General features: G+C 41.9%; 1 protein-coding gene across 10 annotated transcripts in view; it reads right to left on the bottom strand.

The window, feature by feature from the left end:
- The window catches only part of PCDH9 (protocadherin 9), a 746233-nt gene that overhangs the window by 394691 nt on the left and 329679 nt on the right, over window positions 1-21863 (bottom strand). For 5 of the 10 annotated variants that reach the window (XM_083435788.1, XM_083435790.1, XM_083435784.1 and 2 more), the window contains one exon: window positions 8614-8679. The exons of the other annotated variants lie outside the window; for them this stretch is intronic. In XM_083435788.1, the coding sequence (XP_083291914.1) occupies window positions 8614-8679 (66 nt within the window). The remainder of the gene's footprint in view (window positions 1-8613; window positions 8680-21863) is intronic. 10 annotated transcript variants of the gene reach the window in all.

The following is a 21863-nucleotide window of genomic DNA, read 5'->3' as shown; positions in this document are numbered from 1 at the left end:
TCTATTTCTGCTTTCCTCTTTGTGCTTTATAGCTCTCTTTAACTGAAATTGTTAATGCCCTCCTCGGTCACATGCACACACATCCCCAGTGCGCTCAGATCGTCTTCTGCAAGTGCAACAGCCACCAGAAGCTCAGCCAGAGGTCCCAAGGAAGGGGTTCTTCTTCGGGAGTGGCTCCCACCCTGAATTCTCTCCCCAAAGAGCCTCCTCCTTCTTTCTTACGGCTAGCTTTTTTGGCAGATGAAAGTTAAACTCATTTTAAAAAGTGGGTAGGGTATTTTTCATTCTGATACTGATTCCTGAGTGGTTTTGTTTGTTTTAGCATTTTTGCTTTCGTGTGTAATAGCTGTAGCTCTGGTTTGGGCCATAGTAAAAGGCCATGGTATAAGCAAATCTGTTAACAGGATAAGCAAACAAATATTTAGCATCTTTCCAATACTATCAAACCCCCAAACACGATAAAAAATGAAATGAAAATTTTAATATGCATCAAAAATGCTTTCCTATAATGTTCAGTAGGTGCCCAACATATTACATGAATCATACAGTGAAGGATTGTCTAGACCAGGGCTGGTGAATCTGTGACCCTTCAAATGCTACTGGACTATAACTTCTATCAGTCCTGAACACTGGTCATGCTGGGTGGAATTGATGGGAATTGCAGTCCAACACAATCTGAAGGACAAGAAGTTATTTCTGTCCTTCAGCTAAAGGTTTGCAGGATGAGTTACATAAAATTAAATGTCTTAAATGCCATACCTAAAGCCACAGGAAAATACAATCCAACAGTAGTGCTCAGCAACAAAAGTGAGTTAGCCACTTCTGAGCTAGATTTTAAAAGTTATACTTAAATTAGTTCCAGTGTTTACACCTGTGGATATAGGGCTGTATATAAATTTAACAACAACAACAACGTAAGAGCAAACCTCTGCAACTCCACAAAATGGCAGTGCTAATTTGACATTCCTTTGGCTTCCTGTCAGTTTTTCACTACCCCAACCAGAAAACAAGCCACAAACTGTGCTCAATATGACAGCAGCCCTCTTCAGACATGACTCACCTAAGGAAGGTAAGGCTGGCCACATGGGTGGGGCTGCATTCATTTAGCCCCATCAACAAAGTTCATCGGCTCCTCTTGCCATTGGCATCCTGGGACAAAATTTCTGCAATTTACAATCCTGCCCAGAGTTCTAAGTGACACAGGAACCCATAATGCACCCCACTGCGGTAGTTACGCTGTAACACAGTGGCAGAGATTTTGGGGGTGAGAGGAGCTGTGAAATGTTGCAGATAGGGCTAAATATGTGACACCACCCCCAACTCCTCTCCCTTTGCTGGCTATCTTCACATGAGTAAAAGGCTACTGCCAACCTACATTTAGCAGGTCGCACATGCAGTCTCGTGACCCTACAGGTTTTACTGTGTACTAGGTCCTGAATTCTGGATATGGATTTTCCCCCCTACTGATTACAACACCCTTTTGCATGAATTAATCACCATCCAGCAAGGCTGCTTGCATGTAGAACCCTTCTTTGGGAATGTCCCCATTACTGATTTGGAGCACAGGAGAGGGACTAAAGCATGGGTAGGCAAACTAAGTCCTGGGGGCCGGATCCGGCCCAATCGCCTTCTAAATCCAGCCCGCAGACGGTCCAGGAATCAGCGTATTTTTATTTAAAATGCATCTCTGGGTTATTTGTGGGGCATAGGAGTTCGTTCATTTTTTTCACCAAAATATAGTCCGCCCCCGCCCCCCCTGACAAGGTCTGAGGGACAGTGGACCGGCCCCCTGCTGAAAAAGTTTGCTGACCCCTGAACTAAAGCAGTTCATGGTCTAAGTTGGTTTGTTCCCTCTGATACACAACAGAGGCCTGGCAGAATTAGTGCACCTTGACCCATGAAGGATGGTTTTTCTGCTCTAATCTCTCTCTTGAGAGAGTTCCACAGTTGGGGGGCCACAACTTAAAAGGTCCTATTCTACTTCCTTGCTAAACATGCTTCCCCTGGAGGTGGGAGGCAGTACAAGGACATTTTAGATTAATGTAACTCCCAGGCAAGTTCATGCCTAACATTGTGAACTGGGACTGGAAACCAATGGGAGCCAATTCATTTTTATTCATTAACTTGCTGTTTGAATTAAAAACAAACATGTAAATTAGAAATATGAAAAATATATTATGTATACACAGTCATGGGGCTATGCATATACCCCCACTCTGATAATTTATTATATATACTCAAATATTCAATGTATATGAATCATTCATAATTACATACATGCAAAGACACAGTTCATCATTGCTGCTCATAGGTTGTAAGGAACACGCCTTGCAATTATTAGAGCTACTTAGCTTTAATATACTCAATACATTTTACTGCTTTTTTTGTTCTACTTCATTAAAACTGAGTGGCTAATACTGCAATTTTCTGAGCCTAGCCCGGTTCCTACAATACATCAGCATCAGGGTTCCTTCATGGCATTTCATTTACTTTGAATTATTAAAATACCATTAATTTTAATATATGAGGTTACATCTCAAGCCTAATGTTTATACCAGGCCAAAAAAATAAATACCTTTGATTTTATGACTAATGGGGGGAAATTACAAGATTGGATTAATTGTACTCCACTGGGGACTGCTTCACGTACAATGAATCCCTGCACTGGAAACACTTCCTACACAGATTTTGTTCCTGCGTAGGAAAGCCACTTCTTTGCAACCAGGGCTGGAGTTATGACGACGCACCCTCAGGCCATTGCCTCAGGCTGCAGGAGTGGCAGAAGCAGAACCGGCTGCTGCTGCTGCACCTGCTGGTTGCCTGCTGGGGACGCGGCTGCTACAACTGCCTCCAAAAGGTGTGCATCTATCGCTTATGCTTACGAGGCCTTTGCCAACACAGATCCAGACTGCAACTGGGCAAACACAAAACATGAACGCAGAGCAAATAACTCAAAGCGAGTGACCCCATTAACAGACTAAAGGTCAAGTCATGTGCGTAACACACACAATGCATTATTATTATATTATTATTATTATTATTATTATTATTAAATTAATTAAATGATTAATGGTTAATTGTTTGCCACCCTATACCCTCAGGTCTCAGGGAGGTTCACAGGATAAAATCACAATATAAAAACACAAAATACATAATCAAAATAAAAACAAGAACAACCCAATAACCCTCCCCCCCCCCCCAAAAAAAACCCCCACATACACATATTGTTAAGGATGTACAGCCTGAGATGGCATTAGAGGCGGGGGGGACCATTTGCCCATTTTACAAATAAGCAAAACTGGGACAGAATGTTTAGTGAATCCATGGCACAGAACTCAACAACCCATGTAGATCTGGCAACCTATAAATCTTATCTTGGGCTGTCCCTGTTCTTACACTTTCAGTAGGTCAGTCCTGATCTATGTTAGTTTCTTTCTGTATTTTCAGGAGCACAAGAAGATGAATCATAATAGAAATCGCCACGTACATTTTCCTTGTGCATGCAATATATTTAATAGTGTTTGTAAAAATAGATAGATAGATTTGGATGCTGGGGCTGCTCTGCCTGTACACGTTTTTCAAGTGGCCTCCCAGTCCTCTTGTCTCTGGAGACAAGAAAAGGGAAAACACGTATATCTTTGAATGATAGTTAATGTCCTGAATTACACCTCAGGGCCCAAGGGGCAAATAGCTTGATTTTACCACCCTGAGTTGTTGCCAGTATCTGACGAAGCTGACTCATAAGGGAACAGTGTGCAGAGCTCCTTTCAAGCAGAAATTCAAGAGTGCACAAGAGCCTTTGCTGTGATGCTCTGCTGACAGCTTCTCTTTGACGTCTCTGATTTATGTCTTATGTGCTCTTTTTTAAAAAAGGATCAAGAGTACAAATAATCTGGGCCTTTAAACATATAACATGAGATAGCATTAAAAATGTACATATATTATTGCCGATCACAGAAGTCAAAGATAGAAAAAGTTCTATGTGAACGCTGAATCTTTCCCTTGCCGGTGGAGGCTTATTTTAGAGATGACAGGTGTCAAACTGATCCCAATCAAAATACCAAGTAATAGAAATTTTTAAATAGGGGGGGGGATTTCACCCACTCATAAGAATTAAACAGATTCTTCCTTTTAAACAGATAACATTGTTTTGCATCTGTCTTGTCTGCATACAAGAAAGGTCTATGAAGCTTCACTGACTGAGATAAAACTATGAATGTATTCAGTGAATGACAAAATCCCAAATTAATCTAGTAATGTGGACTAATGCATGGAATGTCCAAGCATTATGAAAGGGGTGGGGAACTGCTTCAATTACCTAAATGCCCCCCCCACAAGCCCATCAATCCATTGATTTATATGTTGGCTTGAATGACATGGGAAATATGACCCAAAATAAAATAATAGTCTCTAAGGCAGCATATTTTGTTAATAATGAACATTTTCCTGAAGGAAAGGAGGGCAGAAGCAGAATACACCCACAACATTATTAAGTGTAAGCTTGGTCATTTTTGTGGTCAATTAATACATGATTTCTGTATGCATAAAATATACTGCTACCTTATATTTTTTGTTATGTTTAGTTTATTTCAAGATCAAACCTCCCAGCCCGTTTCTGCTGTCCAGGCAGGAAGCAAAGCAGGAGGGCCTCTTCGGCACCAGAAGGCTATGTTATGGCTTTGTGACTCACAAATTCTGCAGCAGGCATAATTTAGAGTTATATCCTGCCCTATCCTGAACACTTTAAGTAGGCAGTAAAAACCAACAATCCTCCACCACAGTAAAGCATCTTAAAAGTTTTGTTTTGTTGTAGCCGTCACTGAAGGGCTCTCACCCTTTGCTAGTTTGACCCCGGTGGCCAACTGAAACAACAGACAGATCTTGCAGCACTTTTGCATGGTGTTCAGCTAGTCTGTGCTGTTATGTGATGTGCACTGCATAGGAAAGTGCCTCATACCACATCAAATCATCTCCCCCATCTAGTTTAGTATGGCCTGCCCTAACTGCCAGCCCTTCTTGTGGGGCTCAGGCACAGATCTTTCACATCACCCACTACCTGATCTGTTTAACTGGAGCCATCAGGAATGGAACCTGGGACTTTTTGCATGCAAAGCACATCCTCTGAGCTATGCTTTCTCTCCTAAACCGCTTTCTCTGAGACTTCTGGCAGTGATTGGTTGCACTGCTGAAAGGGAAGGGGACGTCTATAAGTATTCCATCTGCTCATGAAGCAAGTGGCCCAACACAATATGCATAGCCTGTCTTGTGAAAGAAGTGAAAACTTTCAATTCAGCTGGGATTAAAGCTTCTGAAAGGCTTTATGGCTAAAGGCAGAGGGCAGGGTAAGTAATGGGATGGGATGAAAGACCCTGGGGGAAAGGCAGGTAAGAGGAGACAGAGCCCGGAGGATAAACAAGAGAGATTACAGGGACTCGAGGGAAGTGGAGGCTAAGGAAAACAGGGGCCGTGGATAAAACATATATAGAAGTGTTATTCAGCCAACATGCCCAGGGTAACTGAATGCACTTAGGGCAGCTGAAAATACACATGCAGCCTTTGCATGTAGATTGGGAGTGGGGACTGCCGCCACAATCCAACCTCCCACCGCTCTGTCACACATGTACATTTCCTCATTCTGTATACACCTTCTGAATATTTCAAGGACAATGGAGGCTGCATCAGTCTGTCATGAAGAGGAAGCGATGCAGTGGTGCTGCGCAGGCTGAACCAGGGCGGCTAATGGGAACTTTAGGGTGACTTTGAGTATCCACTGGGAAAGACAGGCAGGGTATACAACTAATGAATAGAGAAATTAGCAAATAATAAAAATTAACAGTTATAGACCTGGAGGTAAGGAACCCCTGAATGCAGACATTCTGGCATTCAGAACAGGCTCCCACTGGGATGTGCGCGGTCCTGACATGGTGGATACTGGGAGCCCCAGGCTTGCTGTAGGAGGCAGGTATCTGGGGGCTTCAGCTACTGAAGTAGGCAAGCAAGCCAAGGAGGCATGCTGGCCCAGTCCTGTACTTTCCTTCCTAGCTCCTTCCTTCCTTCGAGGCTGCAGCCTACTTACAGGTGATGAAGCCTGCAGGTTGACTGTGTAGATATGCACAGCTGCATATACTTTCCTCTTATCTGTGTATTATCACCTCCTTGTATAAACAATGGTGATGCAAAATCAAATTTCCTTTCATGGTGGTAGGCCATTCTTTTGTCCATATGCTGCTTTGCATGCATACGCCATACGTCTGTCTCATGGCAAACATAAAATGGTTGAATTCACTATCAATTACAGGTTGGAACAAGTTGGATTTCAATTACAACAGGAGAGCAAAACAGCTGGGAAATCCCCAAGGGGAGGCGCGAGAACCAAGGGGGTGAACGGTTCATTAAACAGTACTAATTAGGGAGAGATGAACTCAAGATATAAAACACATCTTGTTGCTCTGCTTTCCTTTACTGAGACGGTGTCAGGACGAAACAGAATAGCACCTAGTTGGACTGAATCTATTTGAATCTCCCTATAATTGCTACCTCATTTGTAGCTTTAACAACTGGCCTAACTTTTAAAAAGTAACAAAAAAGGAAATTAGTGCCTTTCTAGTTGCCTAAATTACATTCAAATTAAACAGCTGCTTTGAGGGCAAGCATGAGTCAAAACGAAACAGAAGCTGGGGAAAAATACTTTCTAGCTAATGATATGGCTTGGCTAAATGGGAGAAACTTCCAGACTAGTTCTGTTGAGTTGTTTGAAAGAGTTACTACTTTTTAGTGACATTTATAAGCAAAAACCACAGTTAAAAAATACCAAGGTCTACATACATATCCAGCTTTACATTCTCAAACATTATCATGGATAAAAACCAGCCCCCCAAAACACACACGAAAACAATAGTGAGCCAGTTCAATAGGCCCTGCACAATGAATACTGTGATAGAGTTGAACATGCTCATCAAAATGTCATCGGCATCCACATTAGCTGTGGATGCACTTTTGCATGTAGAGATGTCCTGTTCTGGATCAAGCCCTTAGGGTCCCATGCATGATAAATAACAAGAATACACACGAATACCATGATCCCAAACACAGTCAAGTGGACAACACACATTTTGCTAGTGCTTCAATGTGCTTACGTGCCCCATTAAAGTGCATTGCATAAACATTGATAAGCAAATTATCAAAAGCTTAATATATTTATTAGTAGCCAATAAAACTCCCGAAAGAAATAGTCTCAACTGAAAAGTGTAATCTACAAATCTCTGCAATAAAACATTATGATTTCAAACGTAAGCAATAAAGTATAATAACAGAATTGTAAAAGACTTGCATGAAATACAAGCTTCCAATGAGATATAATTGGAAGCTGCTTTTGCATGTTTAATTTCCTAGTAACAAAATCAGAGCAATTTTTTTTTCCTATTGAGTGATAATATGGAAAAAAAATATGACACTCAACAACCAAAGCTGAGTAGTTTAAGTCCCATTGGTTTCAGTGGAAGACTGAAGCATCTGCTTAAATCTCTCCCATCAAAATCAATGGGACTTAAAACTGCTTCCCTTGCCTGCACCTACAAGTCATTTTTCAAATTTATTTTTTGTTAAGCAACAAATGTTAAATGAGTATTTTGTGTGAATTTGCCATGTCGGTTACAGGGTCTGTGTTTCCTACTTCATAGAAGACTCTATTTGAGGGAGTCCTTTTTTGAAACGCTACCTGGTCCAAGGTTCTCTAAAGATAGAGAACCTTAAAACAAGAGAGGACTGTGTGTGTGTGTGTGTGTGTGTGTGTGTGTGTGTCTGCATGCAGTAGAGCATTTTCCCATACTACGGTAAGGTGAACTGTGCTTCTACTTAAATTTTTGTAATTATTTCTAAAATTGCATCATACATAGAAATTAGAAAATGCTATTTCTGTGCAGACTTGTGTCTTCTTATGTCCCTTTTTGTGATACATCTCATTTATTTATTTTTTCATATTTCTGGCAACGCATGTGGTCAACTCCTAGACAGTTATAAGAAAACATTTGTTTTTTTCCCCAAATCTCTTGGAATTATAGAGCACCCTTAATCAAGTGAAACAAATTATTGTTTACAAATTTCAAAACATTTTACTCCAAGAGAGTGGTAGGGATTCCTCAGATTGAACCAGAAAGTTCAGGTTCTGAGGCTGTGGCCCAGCCTACTGAGTCACCAAGGACTGTGTCCAGAATTGGACACTATGAAGCCTATAGATTGATTAGGCCTGGTCTTTCATGTAAATCTAGACACCGAAGAAGTACCACCTTCTGTTTGGTGCTTTACTCCTCTCTAGTTTCCAGCTAAAACTACTGACCTCAGGGACCGTGACCTGGCCCTACCCCTGGGGTCCTACTGAAAACAAGGACTTAGCACAGTGGCATCATATAGTATATAGAGTTCCTCTTATGCCCTATAACGATCCCTTTATGCCCCCTCCCAATATACTATGTTGGTGAAACATGTTGGTGAATGGAGCTCCCTAAGGGAGCCTGAGCACTGGTTTCAATGGGAAGCTGGACCCACAATACTTGATTTTGAAGAAAACAAACAAACTGGTTCTTTTGCTGTTGTTGAACAGTTCTGATATCTTACCACCCATGGTTTGTCAGGTACCCAAATCTCCCACAAGTACTTCGGCATATCTCCAAAATTCAGTGCCTAAAAAGCAAGTAATAGTTGAATAAAAAGATTTGTCACTTTTACTGCACCTTAAGATAACCCCCGCCCTCACAGTCTCTGGCACAGCCCAAAATAAAGATCAAACTCACATGCTGTTACTGGGCTTCTGAGTCCCTTCATGTGATTTATATGAGGCTGTGTTTCCCTCCCCCTCCAAAAGACCTCTTTTGCAATACTGAGAACTCCCAATTTACATGGTGGTTACGTTCCAAGGCACTGCATATTTAAGTGGAATCACATATATTTGAAACAGCCTGAAAACATTCCAACCCCACCCATTATTGTGACGCACACAGTTGCACCAAAAAACAGTCACTGCCTATACATGATGGCCTGTTTTACATTATCTTTTCTTGCCCCCTTTTCGCCTTGAAAAAGAATCACATAAATTAAGCTACTGTTGTACACTCAAATCCCTCGTGCAATGTGCTGTGGGAATATGCGGTAGACAGAAGAGACATAAGCAATACATGAATCAGGCCAATGAAGACTCTACATAAACCACCTGAAGTGCCTAACTTGCTTTAGTCCTAATTTCATTCATGTTTGAGGGGACAATCTAATGAGGAACAAATCAAAGTATGGATTTCTTTGAAAACCCCCCCTTTTTTTGTAGCACATTAGATAAAACCCATATCAGACATTAGCTGACCATAGTACAGAGTTCTTCAGCCTTGGGTCCCTGTATGTTGCTGGACCACAACTCCTCAACCAACTCAGCCGGGGATGATGGGAGTTGCATTAAAAAACAAGGGAACCAAAAGGTTGCCATAGCAAATGCTACTTCCCTGTAATTGTATCCCTTGTTGCTCTAGTAATGTAGTGAAGAGATCATAGGACAGGGCTGTATCACACGGTAAACTCACAACCTAGCATCTCCTGTCCATCAGTCAAGATCCTCATTAGCAGTACCGGCATGGGGTCATAACATATGATTGGCCTCTTCCAAGTGACTTTCTCATTCATGCATTCTTATATTGGCAACAGCCACATGGAATGAAACCTAACATACAAACTGGATCTGTGCAAGCAATAAAGCACAATATTTGTATGGATACCTTTTTTTTAATGAATATAAAAACATCCTGCAAAAAGCACATGAGGAAGAAAGGCATCTAGCCAGGCCTGCTAAATTTTGTATAGCACATTTCAAGTGACTTTCATTGGTTGATATCAAGTAACTGAGCTCCCAGTCAGTCTGTATTTAAATGGTTTGAGTACAGCACAAGTATATTGTTTGAAGAAGCAAATCCGGAGGTCTGAAATGCCAGTAAACGCCAGATTTCCCCAGGTTCCATTCATGATCTGCCAAGCTCTGTCAGAATATTTAACCCCATCCCACTCAGCTCCTCCACTTTCTTGCCAGATTGCATCCTGTTCCCAATTATGACAGGTTTCAAAGGGTCAGGATCCCCCCCCCCCAACACAAAAGTTGGCAATACTAATAAAGAAGCAAAATCTGTGTGGGATACTTTTGCCTAGTGAGACGAAATTAGCATTCTGCTCAGAATTATTTGCCCCCTCTTTTATCATGATTTGGTGAGCAAAGGTGGAAACATCAAAAATGTTTACATCAAACTATGATGTCAACCCCTATGGAAAAACACATGTCTGTTCCACAGTTCTCCCATCAGAAGCTTCTGATATCTTATACACATCCTGTATGCTTACAGAGTTACATCACAGTTCTTTTTACCTAAGGATTGGTCTTGAAAGGAGCTTCTTACTATTTATATTCACCGCAAACATTCTCCTCTGATATCAAGTCAGAAGCTTCCAATTGACTTGGAAGAATTCCTTTGTTTGCCAGCCGATACCTTATTTCAAAGAGAAGCACACCTCAAAACAACAGAAACCTGATTTTTGATTCTTCCTTACTTTTGAATCAAACCTCTAAGGGTATTAGCAAATGCAACGCCACACAAAAAGAAAAGAATACAGTAAGCTGATTCACAGACGTATTAAGACCACCCTACCTGTATCTTAAGGATATTTTTATATGCACCCAACATATCTTGCAGCATTGATGTTGAAGCTAAGGAAAAGAGGACAACCCCCCCCATCCCAGTTACTGTTACCCATATATAATGAAGAAGATGCACAACTGAAGATTCAGATAATTCCTCTGTGGTTGAATCTTACTTGCTAAAACACAGGTACCTGGTTTTTGTTTGTTCTTTGCTTTGCCGTTTTTCTCAGCAGAAAGTTAACCCAATAACAAATACTTGCTTGGCTTAGCTTACAGCCCAAGTACAGAAATTTTACACTGGCATGCAGGAGTGATCCTTGAACTTGTGTGCCCTACCCACTGTGCAGTGCTAGCTGATAGACATTGGTAGCCTGCAAACAAACCCCATTAGTTGACAAAGCAGTAGGGCCTGCATATCAAGAGTTCTCCTGGGCTGCTGCTAACCTAGTTGGGTGGTCTGTGAAAAGGAAGCATGGCAGTACTGCTAGACATGGGGTGGGCTCTGGGCTTGGCCTGCTCCCACTTCCACTCACCCTGGAGGTGGCTTTGTCACCATAATTGATTATTCGGTGTAGATTGCTTGGTGTGCATTAAAATCTGCAAGAGAGGCCCTTCTCATGGTCCCTCCAACTGGTGTTCATTATGCTATGAATGAGGATAGAGCGTTCAAGTTGCAGAATTCCACCTTCCTGGGGTATGATTGGCATCATCATTGCACATCTTACAGTGCCAATTACAAACATATCTCAAGGCTTTCTCTTGAGTTGAATTGCAAAACGGTTAGTGTAAATCCTCTGTGCTTACTGTAGTATTGTACTTTAAATTGCTGCATGGTTTTACCACTTTTATGTAGTTTTTTTTGGGGGGGGGGTTGCTTTCTGTAACTCCCCATTGGGATTGATAAAGGATGGGACAGAAATGTAAATATTAACTAGTAACAATTGGAGGAGACAGTGTAAGTCCCATTTCTGTGCTCTAATCACCCAGTTTTGTTGAAAGTTCTACGCATGATGCAGAGAGGAGATACTGGCTTTAGGCTTGGCCCCTGAATGCCCTGCATCTACATGCCAGGGCTTTGTGTGAACCAGCCCTTGTTCTCAGTCTGCAGGGCCAACATCATTCTGGACTTCTTTTACAAAAGCTAAGACTATTGAGATTTAATCAGGTTTCACACCGCTGATGGTCTGTGAAATACATATACCGTACATGAAAATGATTACCCCAAACCGTCATCTCTGCAACTCGCAAGTCAAATCACAATTTATTTTTTCTTAATAATAATTTGGCATGGAATTGCCTATGGGCAGGTTAGGTTGAGTTATTGTGCATGCAACCAAGTGCTGCACTTTCAGGTGCTATCCCACAGATGGGACAAATTGGCCCTAAAATTCATCACCATACTTACATCGATGTAATCCTACATATTTGGAGTCACAGAAGACTCAATTTGTGTCAGGGTTCCCCTTCCCACCCTTCAGAGAGCAGATTCATCAAATGCAGTGTGTTTTGGCACATGTAGTGTTCTATATCTACCTCACGCATGAAGCTCTTACTTCTGGTAACAATCTTGATGACAGCGGCTACTTGATGATGTACCACTTTAAGCATGCTAGTGGAATCAGAAGCTTCCCAGGTGAATCTATATGCATCTCCGGAAGCACCATGCATTCCAAAAAGGCTCTTCATAAGGCAAGAATACATGTTGAATCCACTATTACATAGGTCTTCCCTGTGTACTTGCTATCCTTTCTTTAGGACCTGATTGCTTGGTGGTATTTCTAAAGTCTCTGCTCTACTAATTATAGAGGTAACAGGACCCCTGACCATTTGGTCTAGTCATGGACGACTCTGGGGTTGCAGCGCTCATCTCGCTTTATTGGCCGAGGGAGCAGGCATACAGCTTCCGGGTCATGTGGCCAGTATGACTAAGCCGCTTCTGGCAAATCAGAGCAGTGCATGAAAACACCGTTTGACGTGCTTTCGAACTGCTAGGTGGGCAGGGGCAGGGACCGAATAACGGGAACTCACCCCGTCATGGGGGTTCGAACTGCCGACCTTCTGATCGACAAGTCCTAGGCTCTGTGGTTTAACCCACAGTGCCACCCGCGTCCCCTGCTAATTATACTTGAGACTTAAAACAAAGAGCAGAAAAACCTACAACTAGGCTATACCTAGTGATTGAACATCTCTTGCACAAAATATTCCTTACTCATACAAAATTAGCATGTTATGGAAAGGACTTGCATTCTTCCTAACAGTCTGAATTGCGTAGGGGAAATTCATTCACTGCCCTGTTTCTTTATCCAACCATCAACGTCACATGGGGTTTGCGTGTTTTCACTTTTATTCTCCTTCATCCCTCTGTGACAGATGAGAAATGAAACAGACAAAAAAAAACCCAAATCCTTGAATGACTGAAGTGATTATTGTAAGTGTTGCAAGCTGGGGAAAAGAGGTGTGCAAAATACCGTTTGTGAGACAAGTTGCTAGTCCTACTGCAACTCTTTTAGACCCACTTAAAATTCTTCAAATGCTTTTCCAAAGCAAGAAACTCCAAATTCACCTCAGTGTTTTCCTTTAAGCAAAATCTTGGGGCAATTCCGAGAGAGAAGAATTGCTGCTGTTGACACTCGGGTTAAAATAAATGTAAAAACCTGAGAGGGATATGGTAGCCATCCCACACATGCCTGCCTCAAAACTAGTGACTGAAGAAAGAGACAAAGATCTGCAGTACCTTTCCCAGCAGGGGTCTAAAAGTCAACATAATTTAAGATACTGTAAAGTCGCTTCCCTGTAAACTAGAGTTCAGTTTGCTAATCTTTCTCTCCACCTCTGCTTGTGTTTCTGTCTCATGCACTGACACAACCAAAACGGTTCTGCAGAAACGGAGCTGGGCAATTCATTTCATCTAGTGCTCTCCATCAGGAAACAGAGGGGGCCAGGTGGAAATTCCTCAACAGAATAACACTAGGGAAGCAGAGGGAAGGAGGGAGGGAGAGCAACATAAAACCAGCAGGTTTGGTGATATATTGCAATCCAGCAGCAAGAGAGATAACAACTGGGAATGTAGACGATTGCTCTCTTCCCCAATAAAATAAAAGCAGATTGAACTACCGACCTACACACAGTAATGGAAATGGTCTACCGCGTTGCTGGTTCCTGGAGAAAAGCAAAAGGAAGGTCAACCTGCAGCCCCCATGCTATTTGAGAGTTTTCTTTTATTCCTTTTTCAGCTGACTAGTGCAATATATTGGAAAGATTTTCTGTGCATTTAATTAATACGTATTCTTTAACAAACATGCAATACCTTGTTCCTGCAGTCCAGAAACTAGCAAAATAATGAGAACCATAATGATTACACACAAACACACACTCTGAAGCATTTTAAATATCCATTTACCATGTATGGATGTGGTAGCCACTGGGCGGATTCACACATTGCATTAAGGGGGGAAAGTGAACACCTTAAAATATAATGTGTGGAGATAGCGATAACACATCTCCTGCATGCAGCTATCAGAAAGTGTGCTGCCAAGTGTGCTTTCCATATCTGTGCTGCTGTTCTGCCTGACAAGAATGTTACACACACAACTAAATAACTTAGCACATCAAGGGCAGAGTAGAATTGTACACACTGGCCCTGCTCCCTGTCTCCAAACCTTGATGGAGTCTTCTGCACAGAGCACCTAGCCTTGGCCATCACTTTGGGCACCTTCAGTTGAAAAATGAAAATATATAGCGGGATTATGATTATGATCATGATCTGTATTACCTGCCCTTCACCCTAGGCTCCTAGCTGTTTATACAAAATCCGCATTTCTTTCTTCTCTCTCTCTCTCTCTCTCTCTCTCTCTCTCTCTCTCTCTCTCTGCTTTCCTTTTCCTCTTGCACTGCTCTTCAGTATCTTCAAACCCCTACTTAAAGTGCTTGGTAGCCTGACCTGCTAGTCACAGGTACTGCACATTAAAGTGGAAAATGGAGATTTGGCACCTTGCTGTGTTCAGCTGCTTGGTTTTCGGTTTGTTTTGCTGCAATGTTTTATTCCTGGGTGTTTCTAAGAATTCAAAAATAACACATTGTTTACACATATATTTTGTTAGGAACTGTTTACATTTTTGCCAATTTAATCTTTGTTTTATTGTATCACAGCTCTATTCTTTTGGATTATATATTAGTAAGGTCCAACATGGCAAATAATATGCTGCTTATTTGTTAAAGGAAGCATCTGGTAGGTACACCAATGCCAACCTACGTTTATGACAGGAACAAAAATAAACCTTTTAAATTAATATTTCATTTGCCAACTGTTCCTCTTGCTCTGCTGCAAGCTGCAATACCAGATCTGGCTATGCCATATTTCACATAACCAGGAGAACGATAGCCCGCCCCCCCCCGCTCCTGCCAAACTCCACCACCATCTTACTGGACCACCAAGAAACCAAAGCAAATGTAAGTCCCATTGAGTGCAATGGACCTTACTTCTAAGCTGGTGTGTATAGGATTGCGCTGTGAGAGACTCAACTCTACCATTGTCTCAAATGTGGCAGGAAGCTAGTGAGAGCCAATTAACACAATCCAACTGGCATGCTGGTGATAGAATTCATTAAGGCACTCTTGAAAACTAATCTTACCTGATCCCAGTTAACTTCCTGTATCACTATGGTAACAATGGAAGATCTAGGTCAAGAGGGAGAAGTCTACAATGTGGATCTCTACCATTAAGGTGTGTTGAAAAATGAGGGGTACTAAAAAGTTGTAACAACTTGGGAATTCAAAATATATTTTGGTTAAATTAATATAATTTAGTCTTACTTGTTAAATAAGATGTGTGTTAAATTACACAGAAATAATTAAAAATGACTGTCAAGTACTTGCAATTATGTTATATGTTATTATTTATTTAGCATTACCTGACATTTTCAGAAATTTAAAACGTTTGTGCTTCTTCATCAAATGTAGACTTCCCAAGCTCAATGTTGCCCAATCGCAAAAAACAGCAGGTTTGAATTCCTCACACCCAAAAATATATTTTCAAGACCCCATCCCACAGATTTTTTTTTTTTTGCAAGAATTATGTTTCAGCCCCTAAAATGACATGTCCTATGCTACTTCACAAGCATTTTGCCTCTTCAGAGAAAACCAGCATAGTAGCATTGCCTGCTGAGGGCTCCTCCAAGACGGCCTAAATATTCTGACGTTACCCGAGTGGCTGAGAAAGGCTTCCTGGCTGCCGATGGTAACATTGGAAGGGCCCTTTGTTGTTGGCAGCAAGGAGCAATGTTGAAGCATTTGCCTCTTGAAACCCTGTCTGTGAAAACATTTCATGAAGATGCTTTGGCAGGCTTTCCCCCAGGCCTGTGTAGAGCTGCTTCCTTTAGAAGGAACGGAGTCCGCTTCCCATGGCTGTGTCAGGGCTGCCCCACTGTAGCACCCCAGAGGTCAGTATCTTCACCTGAAACCTGGAGGCTTAATGTTCGGCGAGTAAAGGGTATGGCTCTAGTGAATTGGCAGGGGCCAAACTACTTACTTGAGGCAATATTTATTTAGACCTAAGCTTTGTGCAGAGGCCAACACTGCACAGTCCTCTTCCCCTCACTTGAGACGAAAGCCACACAGCTCGTGTGGGCTGGGGGCTGGCCTCAGCTGGCCCCTTAAATGGCATGGAAAAGCCTAGAAGTCATTACTATAACACTCACCCAGAGTTACTGACTGATGCCTCCTGAAGATGTGGACAAGCTCCTTAAAGAAAGGAGGCCAACTACCTGCCGTCCTGGCTGATTCCTGTCGTGGTTCATTTGGGCAAATGGGACAATGCTCCACCAGCCTCAGTCTGCTCCAAGGCAGCACCCAACGTCCTGCCTTCACACTGGCAGCCAGTCCAGAGGGCAGCATTGCTCCTTCGCTTCCTCCTCCTTGACCTCAGTGATGCCCTTGCAGATCTCAGCTGGCAGAAGGAGGAGCTTGAATGAGCTAAAGGCATTTCATGGCTCCTGGCTCCCCCCACAGTGGGTCTCCCTTTCTTTTCCCTGCCTCTCCCAATAGACACTGTAGTAAACCAAGAAACCTTAGAAAAGAGCCCTAGATAAGACTTATGCCACCTGGCACAGCCTGTTTGGCTTCATTGTGCTCTTGCCTCCAGTTTGCTCATATTTCTGGAAGAGTTAAGAGCCAGAGCTGAACTGGAAACCAGTTGTTTCAAAAGTAATTAAAAACATTACAAGCTTGAAATTAAAAATGTATGCCTGATTATTCACACACACACACACACACACACACATATACAAACACACACGCACGACCTATTAGTGTGGACTGCACGCCTTGTAAAAGACCACTGACAAATGCAGCACAACAGCCAAATGACCACAAATATATAATTTTATCTGCCAGCTCCCATAACTCCTTAATTACTATTTATTATTTCATTATTATTTGCTAGTCACTTTTTCTCACAGTGATCCAAAGCAACTTCCATTAGAAGCAATTAAGTAAAACCCCCAAAACGCAGCTATACTGATAAAAGGCAGCACTTAGAAATCCTGCCCAGCTGAATTCCAACTTTCAAATCAAGAGCCAAAAGTCCGAATAAAGAGAAAAGTATTTGCCTGATGCCTAAAAATAGATAAAGATGGTGCCAGGCAAGCCTCCCTGGGGAATGCATTTCACAAGCAGGAAAACCAGCACTGAAGAGGTCTGTTCTCATGTTGCCACCCTTCCAAACCTCTCATGGGCACTTGAGGAAGGGCCTCAGATGATGACCACAGGGTCTGGGTCATTTCATGTTGGGAGCAGCGGTCCTTGAGGTACTGGTGTACGGCCTTATAGGCCAAAATCATCGTTCGTAATTGAGCCTGCAAAATAATTGGTAGCCAGAATTAGCTTTATACATTCAGACCAGTCAACAATCTGGCTGCCAAATTCTGTGCCACTTGCAGTTTGTAAACTATCTTCAAAGGTAGCCCAGTGAATAATGCATCACAGTAGTCTAACCTGGAGGTTACCAGAGCCCAGATGACATAAGTTAGTTTGCCCTGTCTGGACAGGGAGTGTAGTAATAGATCCAGGGTGGTAGTAATAGATCCAGGAGCACCCCCAAGCTGTGTACCTAATTAAAGAAGGTGTTACGTTTCCTGACAAATAGAGACAAAGTGTGGTTTTGCACAAGCCACTATACCTTCCAGATAGAACAAACTGGCAGCTCAATCAAAATCCAAGGCAATGTACCTCACATACCAGTAGCTAGAATTTGCAAAATGATGTACTGTACTTGCCGGTGCACGCAGCCAAAATCTGTGCTTCTTTCAATCCCCAGTGATTAGCTCCTAGCTAGGTCTTAAGATAAGAAGCCTGTCCTGCTTCCTGTTATATTACATCCATAATCAGAGAAGCTCAGCCACAAGGCTTGTCCATCTGTCACCTTTCACTAGCATAACATTGCTTTTAAAATAGAAGTAACAGAAGCCACTGAAGGTTTGAAAGTCTAGAAATATAGGTATTCGGGCAGGTTCACTTTCAACCAAATCCTAATGCCTTCAAATGAAAGGGAGACCATACAATCCTTCTCACCCCCAGAAGTGTTTTGCTCATGCAACAGAGAAAAGGCTCCCCTTTCAAAGAAGCAGGAAACTCTTCCTCTTCAAAATGAACAGAAAGTTTGCCACAATGGAGAGAAAAGGTCAAGCCGAACAGGCCTGAAGTGTTAAGGAAGTCTGTCAGACATAAAAAGTAGGTTTTGCCATGTCTCTAAGGAAGCTATGATTCAATAGTTTTGCTGGTTGTATGATTCAACAGTTCATTTGAACCACTTTAACACATGGCCTCTGTCTACCAATGTGATAGCAAATCCCAACAGAGGAAAGAGCAAGAGGGGGGAACTTCCTAGGAACACTTAAATATATCTGTGGCAAATGGGACTCCACAGCCACGAGAGAGCAATCTTCCATTGATGAAAACAACATGGGATTGCTAGAAGGAAATGATCACCTGCCATGTAAAAAACACATGGTCATAATGGTGCAGTAGACAAAGTGTTGGACCTGGGAAAGCCTGGGTTGAAATCCCTACTCAGCCATGAAGCTCACTGGGAGACCTTGGCCCAAGCACGACCGCAGCCTAGTCAAGCTTGCAGGGTAACTGTGAGGACAAAATGGGGTGACCCTGTCAGACCACCTGAATCCACTGAAGGACAGGCAAGAGAGAGTGAAAGAGACAGAGGGTGAATAAAATGATAATATATTAGATTTAAATGCTTGGCCTAAATAGTTCATACAAAATGTAATTGTAGTATTATGAAACAGATCAATAACCATAAGACTTTTAGAAGACACCTGAAGGCAGCCCTGTTACAGGGAAGTTTTTAATCGTTGATGTTTTATTGTGTTTTTAATATTTTGTTGGGAACCATCCACAGTGGCTGGGGCAACACAGTCAGATAGGTGGCATATAAGTAATAAAATTATCACTATCATTATCATTATTCTGCTGTTAGATAATAGCCAGAACTCAATGGACTTTCCATGCTTACAGGCAGAATACAGTGGTGCCTCGCAAGACGAAATTAATTCGTTCTGCGAGTTTTTTCGTTCTGCGAGTTTTTTCGTCTTGCGAAGCACCAATGTGTATTAACGGTTTCCCATAGGAATGCATTGGCAGTTTTTTAAAAAAGGCGCAAGACGTTTCGTCTTGCGAAGCAACTCGGAAAACGGAAAACTCTTTCGTCTTGTGAGTTTTTCGTCTTCCGAGGCATTCGTCTTGCAAGGTACCACTGTAGCTCTGAGTACTTGATACTGTACTGAGAGACAGAACAGGAAGAAAAGGCTGTTGCCTTCAGTTCCTATTTGTGAACTTCCTAGAGGCATCTGTTGTGGTCAGAATGTTGAGCCAGAAAGATATTTAAACTGCTTTATCAAGGCAATATGACTTCCAGGTGATTATGGCATATGGATGTCTTTATGCCATATTCTGAATCACAATAAAGCATGAGTTCTTAGTACGAGTAGCTCAACTTCTGCTGTCTTCAACTCTACTCAACTCAACTTCTGACCCAGTTCTATGTGTCCAAAACATGTAGTTGGAAAACACAGTTTAGTATCAAAGCAAGCATACAATGAATCTTTGGGTGCCAAGCAGAGTTGCCCTTGAAATTTAATTTAAAGCAAATCTAACACAGGTGAAACATCTAAGAAATTTTAAAAGGAATCCAAAAGTGTTGGGGTTTTTATTTACAATTTTCCCAGTGCATTCTTCTCATACATATGTTGTTACTAGATTTTGTCTGCAGTGCAATTTATATCAAATGTAAAGAAACTTTCAACAAAACAACTGAGAATTTTGAGGGAAGCCAAGACAGACTCATTAAAGATGAGCAAATTTTCTCAGGTGGGTTTCAACTACCCTTCAGTTCTAAAGAACTTTGGAGCTTCACTCTGTATATTGTACTTTCTTAATATGAAATAGGGATTTCCCTCCATCAAGTTTTATTTAAAGGAGTTGCAATTGCTAGAAACTATCCTAGTCAAAAATTCTTCTGAATTTGCTCTCTGGTATATCTTCTTCTTTGTTCTTTTTAAATGCCTCACATTCTGCCCTGGTACTTGTAATGATGGTACTGCTTGAATAGAAGGAGTTGGGGAAGGGTTGTGCATAAGTTTTATAAGCTATACATTTAGAGAGCCAGTGTGGTGTAGTGGTTAAGAGCGGTAGCCACGTAATCTGGGTAACCGGGTTCGCGTCTCCGCTCCTCCACATGCAGCTGCTGGGTGACCTTGGGCCAGTCACAGTCTCTCAGCCCCACTCACCTCACAGAGTGTTTGTTGTGGGGGAGGAAGGGAAAGGAGAATGTTAGCCGCTTTGAGACTCCTTAAAGGGAGTGAAAGGCGGGATATCAAATCCAAACTCTTCTTCTTCTTCTTAATAATACAGTCAATAAAGCTGACCCACTTAATCAGTCAAATGCTTTTCATAGTGGATGTTAAAGTGCCGTAGGTCAGCTATGAAGACACCATTAAACGTGATTTAGCCATTATTTCTGACCCCGTAAAGGAGATGGAAGGGACAGTTAACACCTTCCAAACTGGACCTTTTTCATAATTGTCCATTGGCAAAGTAGCGTTATCTGCAGGCCTAGAATATAGATAAGCCCTATGTTATTTCCTGAATACTATACTTCCCTCTTTCTTCTACTATTATACACAGAGAAAAAGCCCTCCACACTTCATGTAAACACCACTGCATAATCATCCTCTCTCATATAAGTCAAGCTATTAAAGTTTTATATCTACACCTGTTTAAGGAGATTGTGACTGCTTCCCTGGCAGTTGGGGGAGAAAGTGTTCAGTTTTGCTAGGAATTCAAAAGGAACTCAGATCAGATTAAGGGTGCAATATTCTGTTTTAATAGGATTCTTGAGCTTGAATGATGCCCCTGCCAAATGACCTATAATTAACCGAGTCAGATGCAGTACACAGGTCATGATGTGGTCACATGTTTGCATCCAGTGAAAAGGGAATCACAACTCTCCAAAGACTGGAGAATGTGGCAGAACTGGACCCATCAGAAGAGGGTGCTTTGGAATAAGCTATGGGGAGTGGCAACAGTGAGAGGGGAAAATGAAACAGAAAGTAGAGCTAGGGAGAAGAAGGTGAAGACCTATGAAGGACCAGAGACACCTAGGAAACACAAAGAGAGGGATGGAGGAGGAAGAAATGGTGCAAAGGAACAGGGGGTACAGAGACAATGTCCAGGAAACCAATTCCAGTTCCAGTTAGTAGCCGTGTTGATCTCTTCTAGCTGCACACACACATTGTCTCTTTAAATATTAAAAGACTTCCAGTAGGATTTAATTTACCCAATGATTTCCTCTATTGGAAGCCAGCAAGTGGTTTGCTAGTGCCATGCACCATTTTTCTACCTCCATCCCTCCCACCCCACCCCCTGCCACATGCCCCCATATTGGCTCAGGGCAGGCTAGGAGAACCCTGAGAACAGTGCACTGGGGAACAAAAAGGAGATTGTTCTGCCTGACAAACTGAAATGTTTATCCTGATGGAAAAATCTCAATGCTCTGTTGAATTCCACCTTAACTGTGGCATAAACTGGGTTGCAACATTTTGTTAATTAATTGGTAAGATCAATTTATTTTTTAAAAAACAACACTAAACTAAAAACATGCCTCTGATTAATCAGTCAGCAGATT

The sequence above is a fragment of the Podarcis tiliguerta genome, assembly GCF_965153285.1.
Source record: "Podarcis tiliguerta genome assembly, chromosome: 4".
Taxonomy (NCBI): Eukaryota; Metazoa; Chordata; class Lepidosauria; order Squamata; family Lacertidae; genus Podarcis; species Podarcis tiliguerta.
Note: the sequence above shows the minus strand (reverse complement) of the source record. Positions and strands in the feature narration are given on the sequence as shown.